General features: G+C 45.9%; 1 protein-coding gene across 2 annotated transcripts; it reads left to right on the top strand.

Annotated features, from left to right (window-relative positions):
• The first annotated feature begins 211 nt into the window (after window positions 1-211).
• Window positions 212-13,111, top strand: LOC126536245 (serine hydrolase-like protein). 2 transcript variants are annotated; one of them, XM_050183137.3, is made up of 3 exons: window positions 212-322; window positions 6,995-7,159; window positions 9,498-13,111. In XM_050183137.3, exons 2-3 carry the CDS (start codon window positions 6,997-6,999, stop codon window positions 10,244-10,246), a joined length of 912 nt encoding a protein of 303 aa, XP_050039094.1. In that variant the 5' UTR covers window positions 212-322; window positions 6,995-6,996; the 3' UTR covers window positions 10,247-13,111. The 2 variants fall into 2 exon arrangements, with proteins under 2 accessions (XP_050039094.1, XP_050039095.1); XM_050183138.2 differs by lacking the exons at window positions 6,995-7,159; window positions 9,498-13,111 and adding an exon at window positions 1,502-4,968.
• The last annotated feature ends 209 nt before the right edge of the window (window positions 13,112-13,320 follow it).

Below are 13,320 nucleotides of genomic sequence, written 5' to 3'. Positions count from 1 at the left end.
CTTGGTTAGCCTCCCTACCTTTTCCTTTTCGTTTCTTTCTCTCTCTACACTAAAGCGAAATGACGTAAGGTAAATGCGCTGCTGACTTCAAAACGGCGCGGGAAAAGTATTCATTTACGCGCCCTTCGTTTGGTGCAAAGATCATTCAATAGATGCCGCCTCTGCCGCACCGTTCAAGGTTAGCAGAATCTCGATTGCAGTCTGTGCACATTGGGCAGGAAAACTCGAAGGCCGGGTGGTTGCGAAGGCCAGAGGAAACTTAAATTTGTCTGCCACAGCGTCCCTTCCTGCTGCGCTTGCGAAGACAGTCTGAAAACGCCCAGTAAGTACGATACAGCGTTTCGACGTTCTTTTTTCTGTGAGCGACAGCGGTGGTTCTGCGGATGGTAGCTGCGCGATGAATGAAATGATGCCGCAGCGGTGCGGTGCGTGCGGCGCGTTATTAGTTTTTGGCATTCCTATCTGTGTTACGTTAAGTGTGTCAGTGTCTAGCCCTGTACTTTGCGTGTTACTGTCGTACCGAGCCACTTAGAAGTGTGAAGTTACTTTAATGTTCCTAAAATGTGTTATACATGGGCAATACGTTTGCAATGCTTACGTAACTGGGAAGCGCATGCCACCTGGTGTTGGAAGCGTTGGATTGTTCGTCAACGCCTACGTTATCTGACCATAGATGGCGGTGCGGAGTTCGTGGCGCTGTGTGGCGGCAATTTCAACTCGGGTGGCTACGGTTTAATCGTTCGGCACGCATGTTTTGCTTACTGCACACAACCGGAAACGATCGACTAATACGACGTTGAAGCGGGGGGGGGGGGGGGTTAAATTATGTTCCTGCTAAGCGTGTGTTTAACCAGGTGTGCGACAACAGCGTACCACCATTGTAATTTGTGCAACTAATGCCGGGTAGCGTGTGCACTTGGCAGCACTTGGTATTTTTTCCTCTGTAATAACAGCTACGCGGAGCCCATCATGAATGTGATCTGAAGCTTTAGAAAATGTTTTGCAGCTCCCCTGTTATAAAAAAAAATATTCTAGACCAGTCTTGCGTAGACACACTACGCGTAAGAAAAAAAAAAAAAGAAATGTGGGAGGGGGAGGTGTTCTTATGTCTACATGGCACAGACGGACTTGCAATTTCAAAGCCGATTGATCAAGCTACCGGCAAGCAATTCATAAACGAACGATAGGGTTTCCCTCTGATGCGTGATTATGTGTAGATTTGCCTTCGTATATCAAGAAAAAGCCGTGCGTATAGCTTGCTTCCGGAACCTCGAGCATTTCGAGTAAGAAAGCGTCAGGTACACTGTTGAGCTGCTCGGGGATCTTGTGGAAGCAACGCATTCTTCCGTTAAGCACGCGCCATCGAAAGCACGGCAGTAAGCATTGTACATAAATGGTGACGCACTCAGTTATTTAAAGCCGATATGTACGAATTTGACCTCCTTGTGAGTAAAATCCCCAAATTACAGGAAAACTACAGAATGCGATGCTTCCATTGCAGGTCTCCTGCAGAACCCCTCCGTTGGAGCCGTTGGGAAAAGTTGATGGGGAAGTGAATAACTACTATAAAAACAGATACTGAAGTTGAGGACATGGATCCTGTCGAGCTGCGCATAGAAGTCCCCTATGGTTTTCTGGCTGCGAAAGCCTGGGGTCCCGCTGACGGCAAACCCGTCCTCGCTTTGCACGGATGGCTAGATAGTGCTGCCACATTCGACACGTTGTGTTCCCTTTTGGATTCCTCTCTGAGGGTCGTCGCGCTCGACTTTGCGGGCCATGGCGACTCATCGCACAGACCTCCTGGTTGCCACTACAACGTCCTCGAATACGTCATCGACGTCCGCCGCGCCGTGGACTACCTGCAGTGGCATCGGTTCTGCATCGTGGGACACAGCATGGGTGGCGCGGTTGCCCTGACGTTCGCCGGCATCTTCCCGGATCGCGTCTTGTCTGTGGTCGCTCTAGACGTCGTCGTACCGACGCTGATCGTCGACTCGTACCTCACTTCGGTGCTCACGCACGGCATCAACAAGTTTCTACAGCTCGAACCGCTGATAAAGAGCCCTTCTCCGGTGTACAGCATGGACGATTTGTTAGAACGGCTAGAAAGCGCCAGTCCGGGACAGCTCAGTGAGAGGTCCAAGAAAATTCTGCTAAGCCGAGGCGCGCGAGCGGTGGAATGCGGATTTGTGCTGAAAAGGGACATCAGAGCTAAAACCACCAGGACGTTCGTCCTGCCGCTACAGACGCAAAAGGCCCTCGTTTCTCGGTACAAGGGAGACATGCTCATCTTCCGCGTCACTGACGGTGCTTCGGTTCAGCCACTCAAGAATTTGGAGGCGGAGTTTAGGATGGCATACAAGAAACACTGTAAGAGGTTTGAGTACATAGAATTGGAAGGCGGCCACTACGTTCATCTAAACCAACCTGAGCTTCTGGCGCCTGCAATTAACCGCTTCCTTTGCCAGTCTGCAGTCGGGAAAGCGCGCCTGTAAAAAAAAAAAGGAGAAAAAAAGCCCTTATCTTTGTCGATTTCTTGCACTCGCTTTCATGCATCTGTTCACGCTTGGACACGCAGTGGCACCGTCGTGTGTGGCGTCACGTGGTAGACATGACGACGTATACATGACAATACATGACAGTATGATGCAGCATGGCGTATATTGCAATGTTTTTTTTTTTTACTTTGACCGTTATGCATAGACAATTTGAGGTTCCCATAGACTGCGTAGTTGACTCGGCAGTATACATGATCAAATATTCTCTCTTGAGAGGAGATTGTTGCTGAGGTTGTTTGTTGTTTACATAATGATCTTTCTGGGTGGCCCGTTTATATTGTTACAAGCAGTCGTACTCAAGAATACTTACTCTGCTATTATGTCATGCATACAGTGCAAACATCGCATTGAAATGTCTGCCGGCGCTAACGGGCATCTGAAATTAGGTGTCAGCAATTCACATTGACTAAAATGTTGTCGTATGACTTTCCAGTGGTTATACTGGAATGCATGTTGTGCTCACCGTAATCTCTGCGAGCCAAGAGTTAGCGTGAGCAATGTGGTCGCGAAGTGAATTGAGTTTGTGCACGCAAAGTGACCAGCTTCATGCTATCCTTTTCTGATATCTCATGAACACACTACTCAGTATAATCATGAGAAGCTATGCTCACTCTTATGGTCACTTTTAGCGGACATTCTTTGTGAAGTTTGGTACAAGGTCTGCTCCCGATGTCATGTTTGAGAGTTGGGTCTCTACGCCTGCCTTTGTATTCGGCTGCAGAAGCGGCTTATTACGTCTATCTGTTGTGCAATACATATGTCCTGCAGTAAAAGCATTACTGTACATTGATGATTTTTGTCACAAAAAGATATGTTCCTCGCTCAGTGTCACACGTACCTGAAAACTTTAATATTTCTCGTATTGTTGTTATTGCGGCAAAGTGTGCATTGTTGACATTTATCTCGGAGAATGATGCGCGTTTTAATCTGTACGCATTATTAAGCTGTATCTTGAGAGGCGGCACAGAAATGGATTTGCGTTACGAGAGTTCCGTCCAGAGAAAGTAGTTATTGAAAGCTGCCACGTAACGAAAGTGTGAGCATCTAAAATTTCGTTCAACTTGCAACACACGTTTCCTTTTTTTTTAAATGGAAACGGGGGTTAGCAAGTCAGACAGCTAGGTATTTAAAAGCAGAGACCCGAAGGCCTTAGACCCGTGGACCCTACGGATAAATCAGTGTAGCGCACATCCTCATGTATGTTTGGCCTGTGATATGGTGAAGTGCTGCCAAGTTAATACGACTGTCTTCCTCTGCTGCTGTGGTAGATCGCCTCAGTAGCGGTATATATACAGTATATACGACGTCCACAGTGGTTGTATTGCTGAAGGTTGTCGGTGATAAAGTTAAGAATTAGACGAACGCGCGCAGGAGTGAGTAACACGTCTGTCTGGGCTTTATGTGTAACTGTGCCTTATCGACAGCTCAGTTAAGGGGCCAGGCGCAGGAATGCATTTCTTGCATGTCTGCAGTGCTGTAGGTTTAAAACCCCTATATTTGATGCATGGTGGGTTGTGCCCGCCAAAGCATGTCTCGGGCGAGCAGGTTCGCTCTTTCGCTATACCCATCATTCCGGCGTGGCGTGGACTCTATCTATGCCCACGAAGTAGCTTAGTTGCTTGTGGATATTTGTTTTTATTGGAACAAGTAACGTAAAGTGCAGGAGTTTTCGGCAAGTGTCCTCAGAATCAGTAGAGATAATTCTTGTCGCATGTCACACCTGGTACCGTTCATTAGACGTTGGTTGAGTATCTATCTATCTGCCTATCTATCGAAGTGAACTTCTGACAAAGGTGCCCGAGAGCGACAAGAAATCGTGTACTTAACGGAGATGCGTTAGCAGCCTCTTCCCCATTTCATAGTAATCCGTGACAGTTCTGGAAACACGTGCGTACATGCGCACATGTGTTTGTGTGCGCGCAGTAATTAATTTAGGGGGGGGGGGGGAGGTTGCTTTTAGGGGTACTGCTTGCGATATGGGTGGTGTGTATGGGATGCTTCCACGTGAGTCGACTGGAAACTGGCTGGCTTGGGGCTGATGAGCCCCACGCTAGAAAAAAAAAAGAAAAAGGGAAAGAAAGGTCGCCGCGCTTGCGTAACTGCAAAAGTGTGCTGACATGGACACAGCTTCATGCTCTACCATTGGCATATATTTACACACTAAGCTCAACGGGTCTTCATCCCTGTGAGCTTGCTGGGGTCTTTATCCCACTTGAGTTTTGGTCACATAAGCAATCGCAGATCACTATTGCTCTTGCTACGTTTCTTTTTGCGCCTTGCTGGATTTCTTCCGCCAATTGATAGTCTTATTGAGGTAATAATTGATCACGTAATATACCGGTGTGGATGGTTATGGTGCTTCTCTGTAACATTCCGGCGAAAACAGCAATAAATGAATATTTTGTTTGCACCCATGCCTTTGTCACTTTGTCTCTGTCACCATGTAAATTCCATCCATGTTCTGTGGTCCTGCACGGACGTTTCTGTCTTCAAATTTAGGCCGCGCGAGCACCGCCTTCGTGCGGGAAACGCTACTTGTGCTTCACTTGCGTGGATGACTGCATTGTCGCCCATTCATCTAGTTCCCAGCTTGAGCCGATATAAAGGTGTACTAGTGACGGAAACTATTTTTATGCAGGTGAAGTTGATATAAACAGTGCACTTCAGCGGTATCGAGGCTCGCAATGGCTCGAAATGACGGCGTTTCTTAGTGCTTGAAATTGTCCACGGACCATTCCCTAAAAGCAGGGAAACGCGCGGCATAGTGAGCTAAAGAATAAAGGGGATGGGTAGTTGGTTTCAGTATTTGGCACGTTTGCGCGCTATGAAAAAGAAAATCATACAAAGGCGAAAAAGAGCAACACGATGAAGACAGTGCTTGCAACAAGGCGGAGGTTCAGCGTTCGTCTTGTCTTCATGTTGCGTATTTCCGTTTTTATTTTAATGTCAAACATACTTTGGCTTGGCTCACTGTAGGCACATTGTGGTTGGGGTGTGCGAATATATATCGAATCGAATAGTCACTATTCGTAAACGCAAATATTTTTTGAACACTATGCGAATATTTCAAAACGTCCACTGCGTCCAATAACATAAAGCTGGAGCAAAAAAGTATGGTCAGTTGTCAACCCCGCGGGCATGGTATAGACATAAGACTGTTAGAACTTGCCTATTGGAGCAGTCTATAGGTCACTTAGGTAGCCATGCTTTACAAGCTGAAGAGTCGAAGCATGCGAAGAAACTACTTGTTTGCTCCTAATGCTCCATTTGTGCTTTAAATAAACAACGCTTCATAAGGTACTATGTAATGATGGAAACTTGCTAACATTAAGAATACAAGGATCTGAACACCGTGTTATATTAGTCGACTAGTTGTGACAGGCTCTTCATTATTCGAAAACTATTCGATTCTCTTCTCGCACTATGATGCCTGTGAGTATCTTCAAGCGACGGCAAGCAATACTGCCTTGGTTTTGTCCAGCTACGTGGTCATTTGCATATTTTTAACCCTTAGTGCATGATATTTGGGACAACCTGTATAACGGCGCGTCTGAGCCTCGAGAATTTAATGGGGCTTATTCAATAGGCTACTCTGTAGATATCAGGAAGCGACGTTCGTAGTTGCAAGTCTCAATTAATGAGTACTCATTAATTGTTACCTGCCATATTGCATGGAACCTTGCGGTCCTTTCCAGCAGTGTTCATGCTTTTAACCACGTGACCAAGGTGCATTTGACTGTTCATAATAAGACGAGCAATAAGCTGACGACCTGAGTTTCTCCAACTCGTGTAGGAAGTTTTGCCCATTACTATAGTAATGAGGTTGAACTAAAGTTGTTAATTATAGTGTCGATTTGGTAACGTGGCCTTCTATTTGGGAACTTAATTTACGCATGCGAACACGTTGATGTGGCTTTACTTTTTTAACTTATTCATGCTACCAAATTACTTTTGATAGAACTCCTGGTCCTACCACCTGACTCGTATCGCGCCAGCCGGCACCCAGAAACTCTTGGAGTACACTTGCGTCATCACCCTGCATTGCTGCGAACCAAGCGGGGGCTCTACACAATATTTTTCCATGTCATGTGCTTTTTGTCGTTGAAATCTTTTGGATAAGGCGGAGGGCCCACGTTGGCACAAGCGGTAAAGGGAGGGTGACGCTGCATTACAGCTGTTTGCTCGCGTTACTGAAATTATTGTTCGCGTTCGGTTTCTGCACACCAGAGCACCGTCACTTAGCGCACTAGAGCTTATGACTTTCTCTGATTGGCACTTGATTGGATGCACGCGTGTAAACTGGTAGCACGGCGTCAACCTCCGTCTACTTTGTGGGGGGCCTGCATATCACGAAATCGCTGCAGCGTATGGAATATTGGTATTCGAAAGACCGTTTATGTTTGATTTATCGCACCCCCGCACGTGTCCGCACGCAGGCATGCCTACCGAGTGCACGGAAACCAAGTTCACCATCCCGTACGGCAGCCTGGCTGCCAAGCAGTGGGGCGACCAGGCGCGCGCCACCACCCGCGTCCTGGCGCTGCACGGCTGGAGAAACAACGCCGGCACCTTCGACACCCTCATTCCGCTGCTCGCACCAGGTTCACGGCCTTTTCTTGTGCCTTCTAACAGTCTTGTTAAGCACGAAATATGCTTATTGGTGGCAGGAACCTTTTTTTTTTTTTTTACGCGAACTTCCCGGACAGCTCAGCGGGGCACTGTTGAGCACTGTTCATTGACTAAGCTAAGTCGGGTCTAAGGCCCTCAGCCTGCCGACTTCGGGACCGGCTAATTACTAAGCCGTCAAGGTGCCAACGTGCTAGGACAAGCTACTGCCTTTAATGATGCTCGCGAAGTTCTCGGTGCTTATATGTGAAAGAACTAGCCCCCGGCAGTGTAAACGTAATGCGATAGGCGCAGTGGACCACAATTTTACCGCTGAAATAAAATAAAAAAATTAAACGAAGAGCAATATATAGAGCCTGCAAGACATGCCAAAGAGTATAGAAAATTCAATTGCGCGGGATGGCAGTGAGGAGGCGGGGTGCACGCTAATACGTTTAGTTGTTCACCTGCATTTGACGCTTCTGTGTGCTGTTGATGGATGGGTAGAGGTCAACGGATGACGTGTTAAGCATTTCGTGCTTAGCTACCTCCTATCTAAAGGTTTGATAGTATTTTGCTTTTACTTTCTGGGTGTGGCATTTTCGGAGACTCTAATTGTGAACATGAAGCAAAGGGGCCAACCAAAGGCGGAAGAGGTAGTGTCGCATGCACATCGCTATGCGTTACGCCACTGATTTAAAAGTATCGGCGCTGCAGCTTTACTCGCACTGATAGAATTGCCTTTCAATTATTGCATTGTATGTAATGCAGTTATGCAACAGTACACCTTGGAAGAAAATTCACTAATCCGGTTGACTCTACACGTAATTTTGTTGCTCTTCTTTCAAGTAAAGGCTGAGGTGAGAAAAGAAGGTTTATCGCGATGACGGTTTGTATTTGCTGTGGTGAAATATACTATGCTGGTGGAATATAGTATGCTTAGAAATGCTCATGTGTGGGCCCCTGGCTTATTGTGAATTATGTGCATTGCCTTGGTACATACAACTTTTTTGTGTCCTTTTGCGTAACGTTTCACAGAAAAAATAAGAATAAGTAAATATTGGCGTCGCACGCATACTTTGGAGATTATTGGCAACGTTAATGCGATTAGCAATGTTTCCTATGACGGACGTGTTATCGGTGATGGTTAGGTTTTATACTTTATGATGATTATGGTATTTCCATGCCATCATCCCCATGCCATCCGTAAATAAGGAAACCTTATGGCCACAGCATTAGGCACATCAAGTAGCAATCTCGCTGCTATAACCACACTGCCGACTGATCGATACGATGACATAGTATATCTTGTAATCGCTGCAGCCCAGTTGAGACTCGGTAGAAACTCGGTAGCAAACCCCATTATCACTAGTATCCTGGCTGGAACTTCGATTCGTTCCAATGACCATCCATCAAGCGGCCGCGCTGGACACGGAGGTGTCTGTTGCACATGGGGCACTGCCGCTTAATTGTCGTTAAGGCTAAGTGCCCCCTGGTGTCACCTTGGCACATATATTATGGAGGCGTTTACAGGAATGGACACATACCAGTAATACATACGCAATAGTACATACGCAGTACTGAAGTTGTCTCTCTGGGCACATACCCAGTGGTACATACCCAGTGACAAAAGTTGTCTACTAGGTGAGACAGCAGTCAGCAGCAAGTTGCCTATTTGGGCACGTACCCAAAGGCACATGTCTGCTCGGCAAGACAACAGCCAACACATACCTAGTGGCGCAAGCTAGTAGAAAACTTGTGTTATTGGGTATGTAAAGGAGCTCAGGCACATACCACGAGCTGAGTGAAGTTCCCAAATACTAATCGCATTAATAACAAAGAAAGAAAAAGAGCGACTGATCTCGTTTCAGAATACTGCACCGTGTATCAGCAATAAGAAGCAGTGCAGAAAGCTGTCTGCCGAAAATTTTGGTGCGATTAGGGAAAGGGTGTAGGTCCAGGCAAAATGGAGCAAGATACTCCTTCATTTCGCACTTTTAAACCAAGCCACCTCAATGTTAAAAAAAGAAAGCCGGTTCAAGCGAAGTGTAACGGTTAAATCTGGTTAAAACAAAAGTTTAAACTACTAGTTGAACTAGGAAAGCTTTCCAATCTTCCCATACAGTTCTTACCTTCTTTAACGCGAAACGTGGAAAGGCTTCGGTGCTGTGCACGCAGGTGGCTCTTTAGCTATGAGGACCCGCTATAACGCCTAATCTCGCCACCTTGCTTACGGATTTGTGAGAAATACGTCGATAATTTAAACGCATGTGCCGTACTGAAGCAACGTTGCGTTCGGCGAACCCTTTCTTTTTATTCCTCCTCTCTCTCCAGAGATCTTTGTGGTCGCTCTGGACCTGAGCGGTCACGGCCTGTCGTCGCACAAGCCCGCCGGCTGCAGCTACAGCTACCACGAGTACGTCATGGACGTGTGCCGCGTCGTTCAACAGCTCAAGTGGGAGCGCTTCTGCATCATGGGTCACAGCTTCGGCTGCACCGTGGGCATGATGTACGCGAGCTTCTTCCCGGACCGCGTCCAGTGCGTCGTCGCGCTGGACCTGTACGCGCCTCTGCATGTGCCACGAGAACGCCTCACCCAAGACACCAGCAAGCTGATCAGCAGCTTCATTCACCTGGAAAGCAAGCTGAACCAGCCGCCGAGTTACACCGAGGAAGAGCTGCTTAAGAGGCTCGACGAAGCTACGCTGCACACCCTGAACAAGGACACTATGCGAATTCTAATGGGCAGGGACGTCGCCCGCGCCACCGGCACCGACGAGGAAGGCAAGCTCGTATTGCGCACGGACCAGAGGACCAAGGTCATCAGCACGGTTCTGCTGGACGCAGATTTCCAGTACACGCTCATGGAGAAGATCCGCTGTGACCTGCTAATGATAACGGCGTCGGAGATCGACGAGCGCATTATGCGTCAGAGCATGGACCGCTTCTTCGCCGTTTACAAGCGCTGCTGCCCGCGCTTCAAGCACGTTGAGGTCGAGGGAAACCACTACGTGCACCTCAACCATCCCGAGAGAGTGGCCCCGCTGATAAACGAGTTTTTGGCCGATGTAAAGTCGGTGTAAGAAATTGTAGGAGATGGAGAACATTTAATATTTTTTTTAGATATTGAGGCGGTGAAATATTTCACGCGATAACTTTAACAATTTATAGTGACATAGCTTGCTTGGCCTTTTGGCGCGTGTTAGATCAGACTGATAAACCAGCAGAGATAGGGACGTGGCATAGAAGTGGCATAAAAATTAGCGCACGTGTGAGGACAAAATTTGAGAATTAGTGAAGGCTCACTTTCAAAGGATTGAACATGTGAAGCTAATTAAAAACATCCTTTTGAAGAAAAGTGTGCGCTTTAGCATTGTGCTTTCAATATTCTTGTTACCACTTTCGCAGAACCACTTCACTATGCTCTCTTCTGCCTTATGTCCCTTAAGACGGCGTTGTTGTATTCAAAGCTCTACTTAGCCATTGAAACTTACTCTGTAGAATGGTTGCGGGGTTTGTGTTGTTGGCACTCTGAGGTATCTCCCACATAGCAGAATTACGCAAACATATCTGTGTGAGCTTTGAAGAACATTGTGTTTGGAAACGCGTGGGAATTTTGCAGGCATCAGTCATTGACGGTTTCAGTATCTGACAGTGGTTTTATTTTTCGCATTGTTCGCGGTGCGAGGGTGTGTGCGATAGAAAGTACAGAAGTGAAGAAAACATTTTCATTTCATAATTGGAAGATTCTTAGCTCTGAATACATTCAGGTAAACTGAACTGGAAACACAAGGGTGCCAGCATTCATCAGAAGGTTCCTTGCCGATGTTTCTATGTTTGCTTATGAAATATGTTACGAAAAATTAAGCTCATTCGTTTTACATTGGCTCAAGTTTCTTCCTAATACAGAATACTTATATTGTTCTATTAACTTCTGCAAAGGCTTCGGATCAACTAAACCAACGGCCAAACAGTAGTTTTTTAGTTTCCTTTTGCTTGCGCCTCATGATATTCAGCAGTTATAATATATATAAGAATCTTAATGAGGTGCTGAGTGGACAGTTTTTTGCTGTCCAGCTACTGTTGTCTGGGCATTTAAATATTTACATTAGACCTTCATAAAGTTCGTTCAGAGTTTAAGGGCTGCATACATTTCAATATTAGGAGCTACCGCTGCTTTTATTCTAAGAATATGTGCAGTGCCACCCCAAGGAATGTCTTACTTATAGGACACATTAAAATTCTACAGAAAATTCTTCAGGAAGTCATGAAGTGAAACCGTCTGTATAAAATGTATTGCTGTTTATACGTGTACGGCTCCAGAAAACGGCAGTATAGCTGCAGTTTTCTGCGGCTGCTATCAACAAGCGGAATCTACATTGTATACATTAAGCTGCTGAAGAATGCTGCACAATGATAATATTGTGAGGCCGGCGTTCATGTACCCGTCCACGCAATATACTGGAATGTAAATGTGTCTCAACAATTGCTGCTATTTTGTTCTGCCTCGTTGCTTTTTTGTAAGCATGGATTTACACTTTCATATTTTTGTCGCAGCAGGCATATCGCACACAATATTTTCGCTCACATCCTTGAGAAAAGGATGTGGACGTGCTTTTACCTATAGCCGGGTCATTGCACACTAGTGTTTGAGTCACGCTGTCACTGTCCAACGCACATCATAGCATTTTAGGCATTAGAAACTGTAATCACTGCGCACTTTTTCTGTTGACTTTAGCATTTATTGTTGACTGAAGTTATCCCTTAAGCGTTGTAATAATGTATCTGGTGCGTTTCACAGATACATGGCTACATTTAACACGCGAATGCTTTCTTTAGCATTCCCATTTGTAATAATACTGTGTGAATATACGGGTGTGTAAGTTATTGGACACCATTTCAGAATTTGTATAAGAGCCTGTAAGTGACACTATTAGTGGCACGTACTTGACTTGGGCATTTATACATGGAAGCGAAACCGGAGTAGAATTTGCCGATCGTTCATTTCTGCACATTCCTGAAGTGGGCTTTTGAAATGCGTGCATTGGAGTCATGCTTCCATGTTCTTTTTGTGTTTTATATTTGAGGCGTTTATTGGAACACATCGTGCAAAATAACCGCTCTTTTGAAGCCAGCTTTCTTTTGTTAAGCTTTGCAAATGAAGATATGACTGAATATACTCTTCAAATCTGTTCAGTAGCGCACCTGCTGACGTGATAACACTAGTGTGGTGAACTCATGTTTTTACAAAGTGTGTACGTCTGGTTGACATTACGGGAAGGCGTCTTCTCTTGAAGGTCCTTTAATAGGACGGCATAACGCACAGTCACATTGAGCTATTGCCTGCCGTAGAGTTTTGCTGTTGCTTCTTATTTAAGCTATGTGGAATCGCAGGTGTGTTAGCGTACAGATGCGTTTTTTTGTTATTCTGACGCCAGGCATACTATGCAGCAAGGGCATCACGGTTTACGGCATCTTTACCAGGGTGTTCTAATGAAGCCATTTTGCGGCGTGCTTCACTTTGGCCAAATAAAGCGTAACTGCCTTGGTCGCCTTTTCCCAATGCCCTTCACAGGGTAGTACGTACATGCCGGTGAAATGGCATAGTTGTTTTACTGTATGTGAATGGATGAGCTGAAGAATGGACGTAGGCATAAATGAGTCAATGCGCAGCTTTTACACGTGCTAATAGAATCTGGGTGGGTCAAAGGTACGGAACGCTGTGATTCTCCCCGGAGGGCCCACACTCGGTAAAGTGAAACCGTCATTTTTGCCGAGGTGTGTGCACTTCTGTGTGAATAGTCGTTGGAACATGTTGGAGTGATATATTGCGCTTTGTTTTGTGCCGATCATTGTTGCAGTGATATATTGCGCTTTGTTTTGTGCCGATCATTGTTGCAGTCGCAAATGTGTGTTTTTGTTTAATAAACTTTTTTTTGGCACTCCCATTGTCTGAATGTAATTAATTGCGTATGCTATGTGCTAACATTAGGCGATAACCGGGAAACTCGAAGCAACTAAAAGCATTATATGGGATTTGGCGTCCTCAAGCTGGGTTTTTTTTTTTATTCCAGCTTTATTGTTGACTAAATTCTCGGGGAAAAGGGTTGTGTCGGCTTCACGCCGGAGTCGCGGTGTCTCACCACCGTGCCGGACG

Source organism: Dermacentor andersoni, chromosome 4, assembly GCF_023375885.2.
Source record: "Dermacentor andersoni chromosome 4, qqDerAnde1_hic_scaffold, whole genome shotgun sequence".
In the NCBI taxonomy this organism is placed as follows: Eukaryota; Metazoa; Arthropoda; class Arachnida; order Ixodida; family Ixodidae; genus Dermacentor; species Dermacentor andersoni.
Note: the sequence above shows the minus strand (reverse complement) of the source record. Positions and strands in the feature narration are given on the sequence as shown.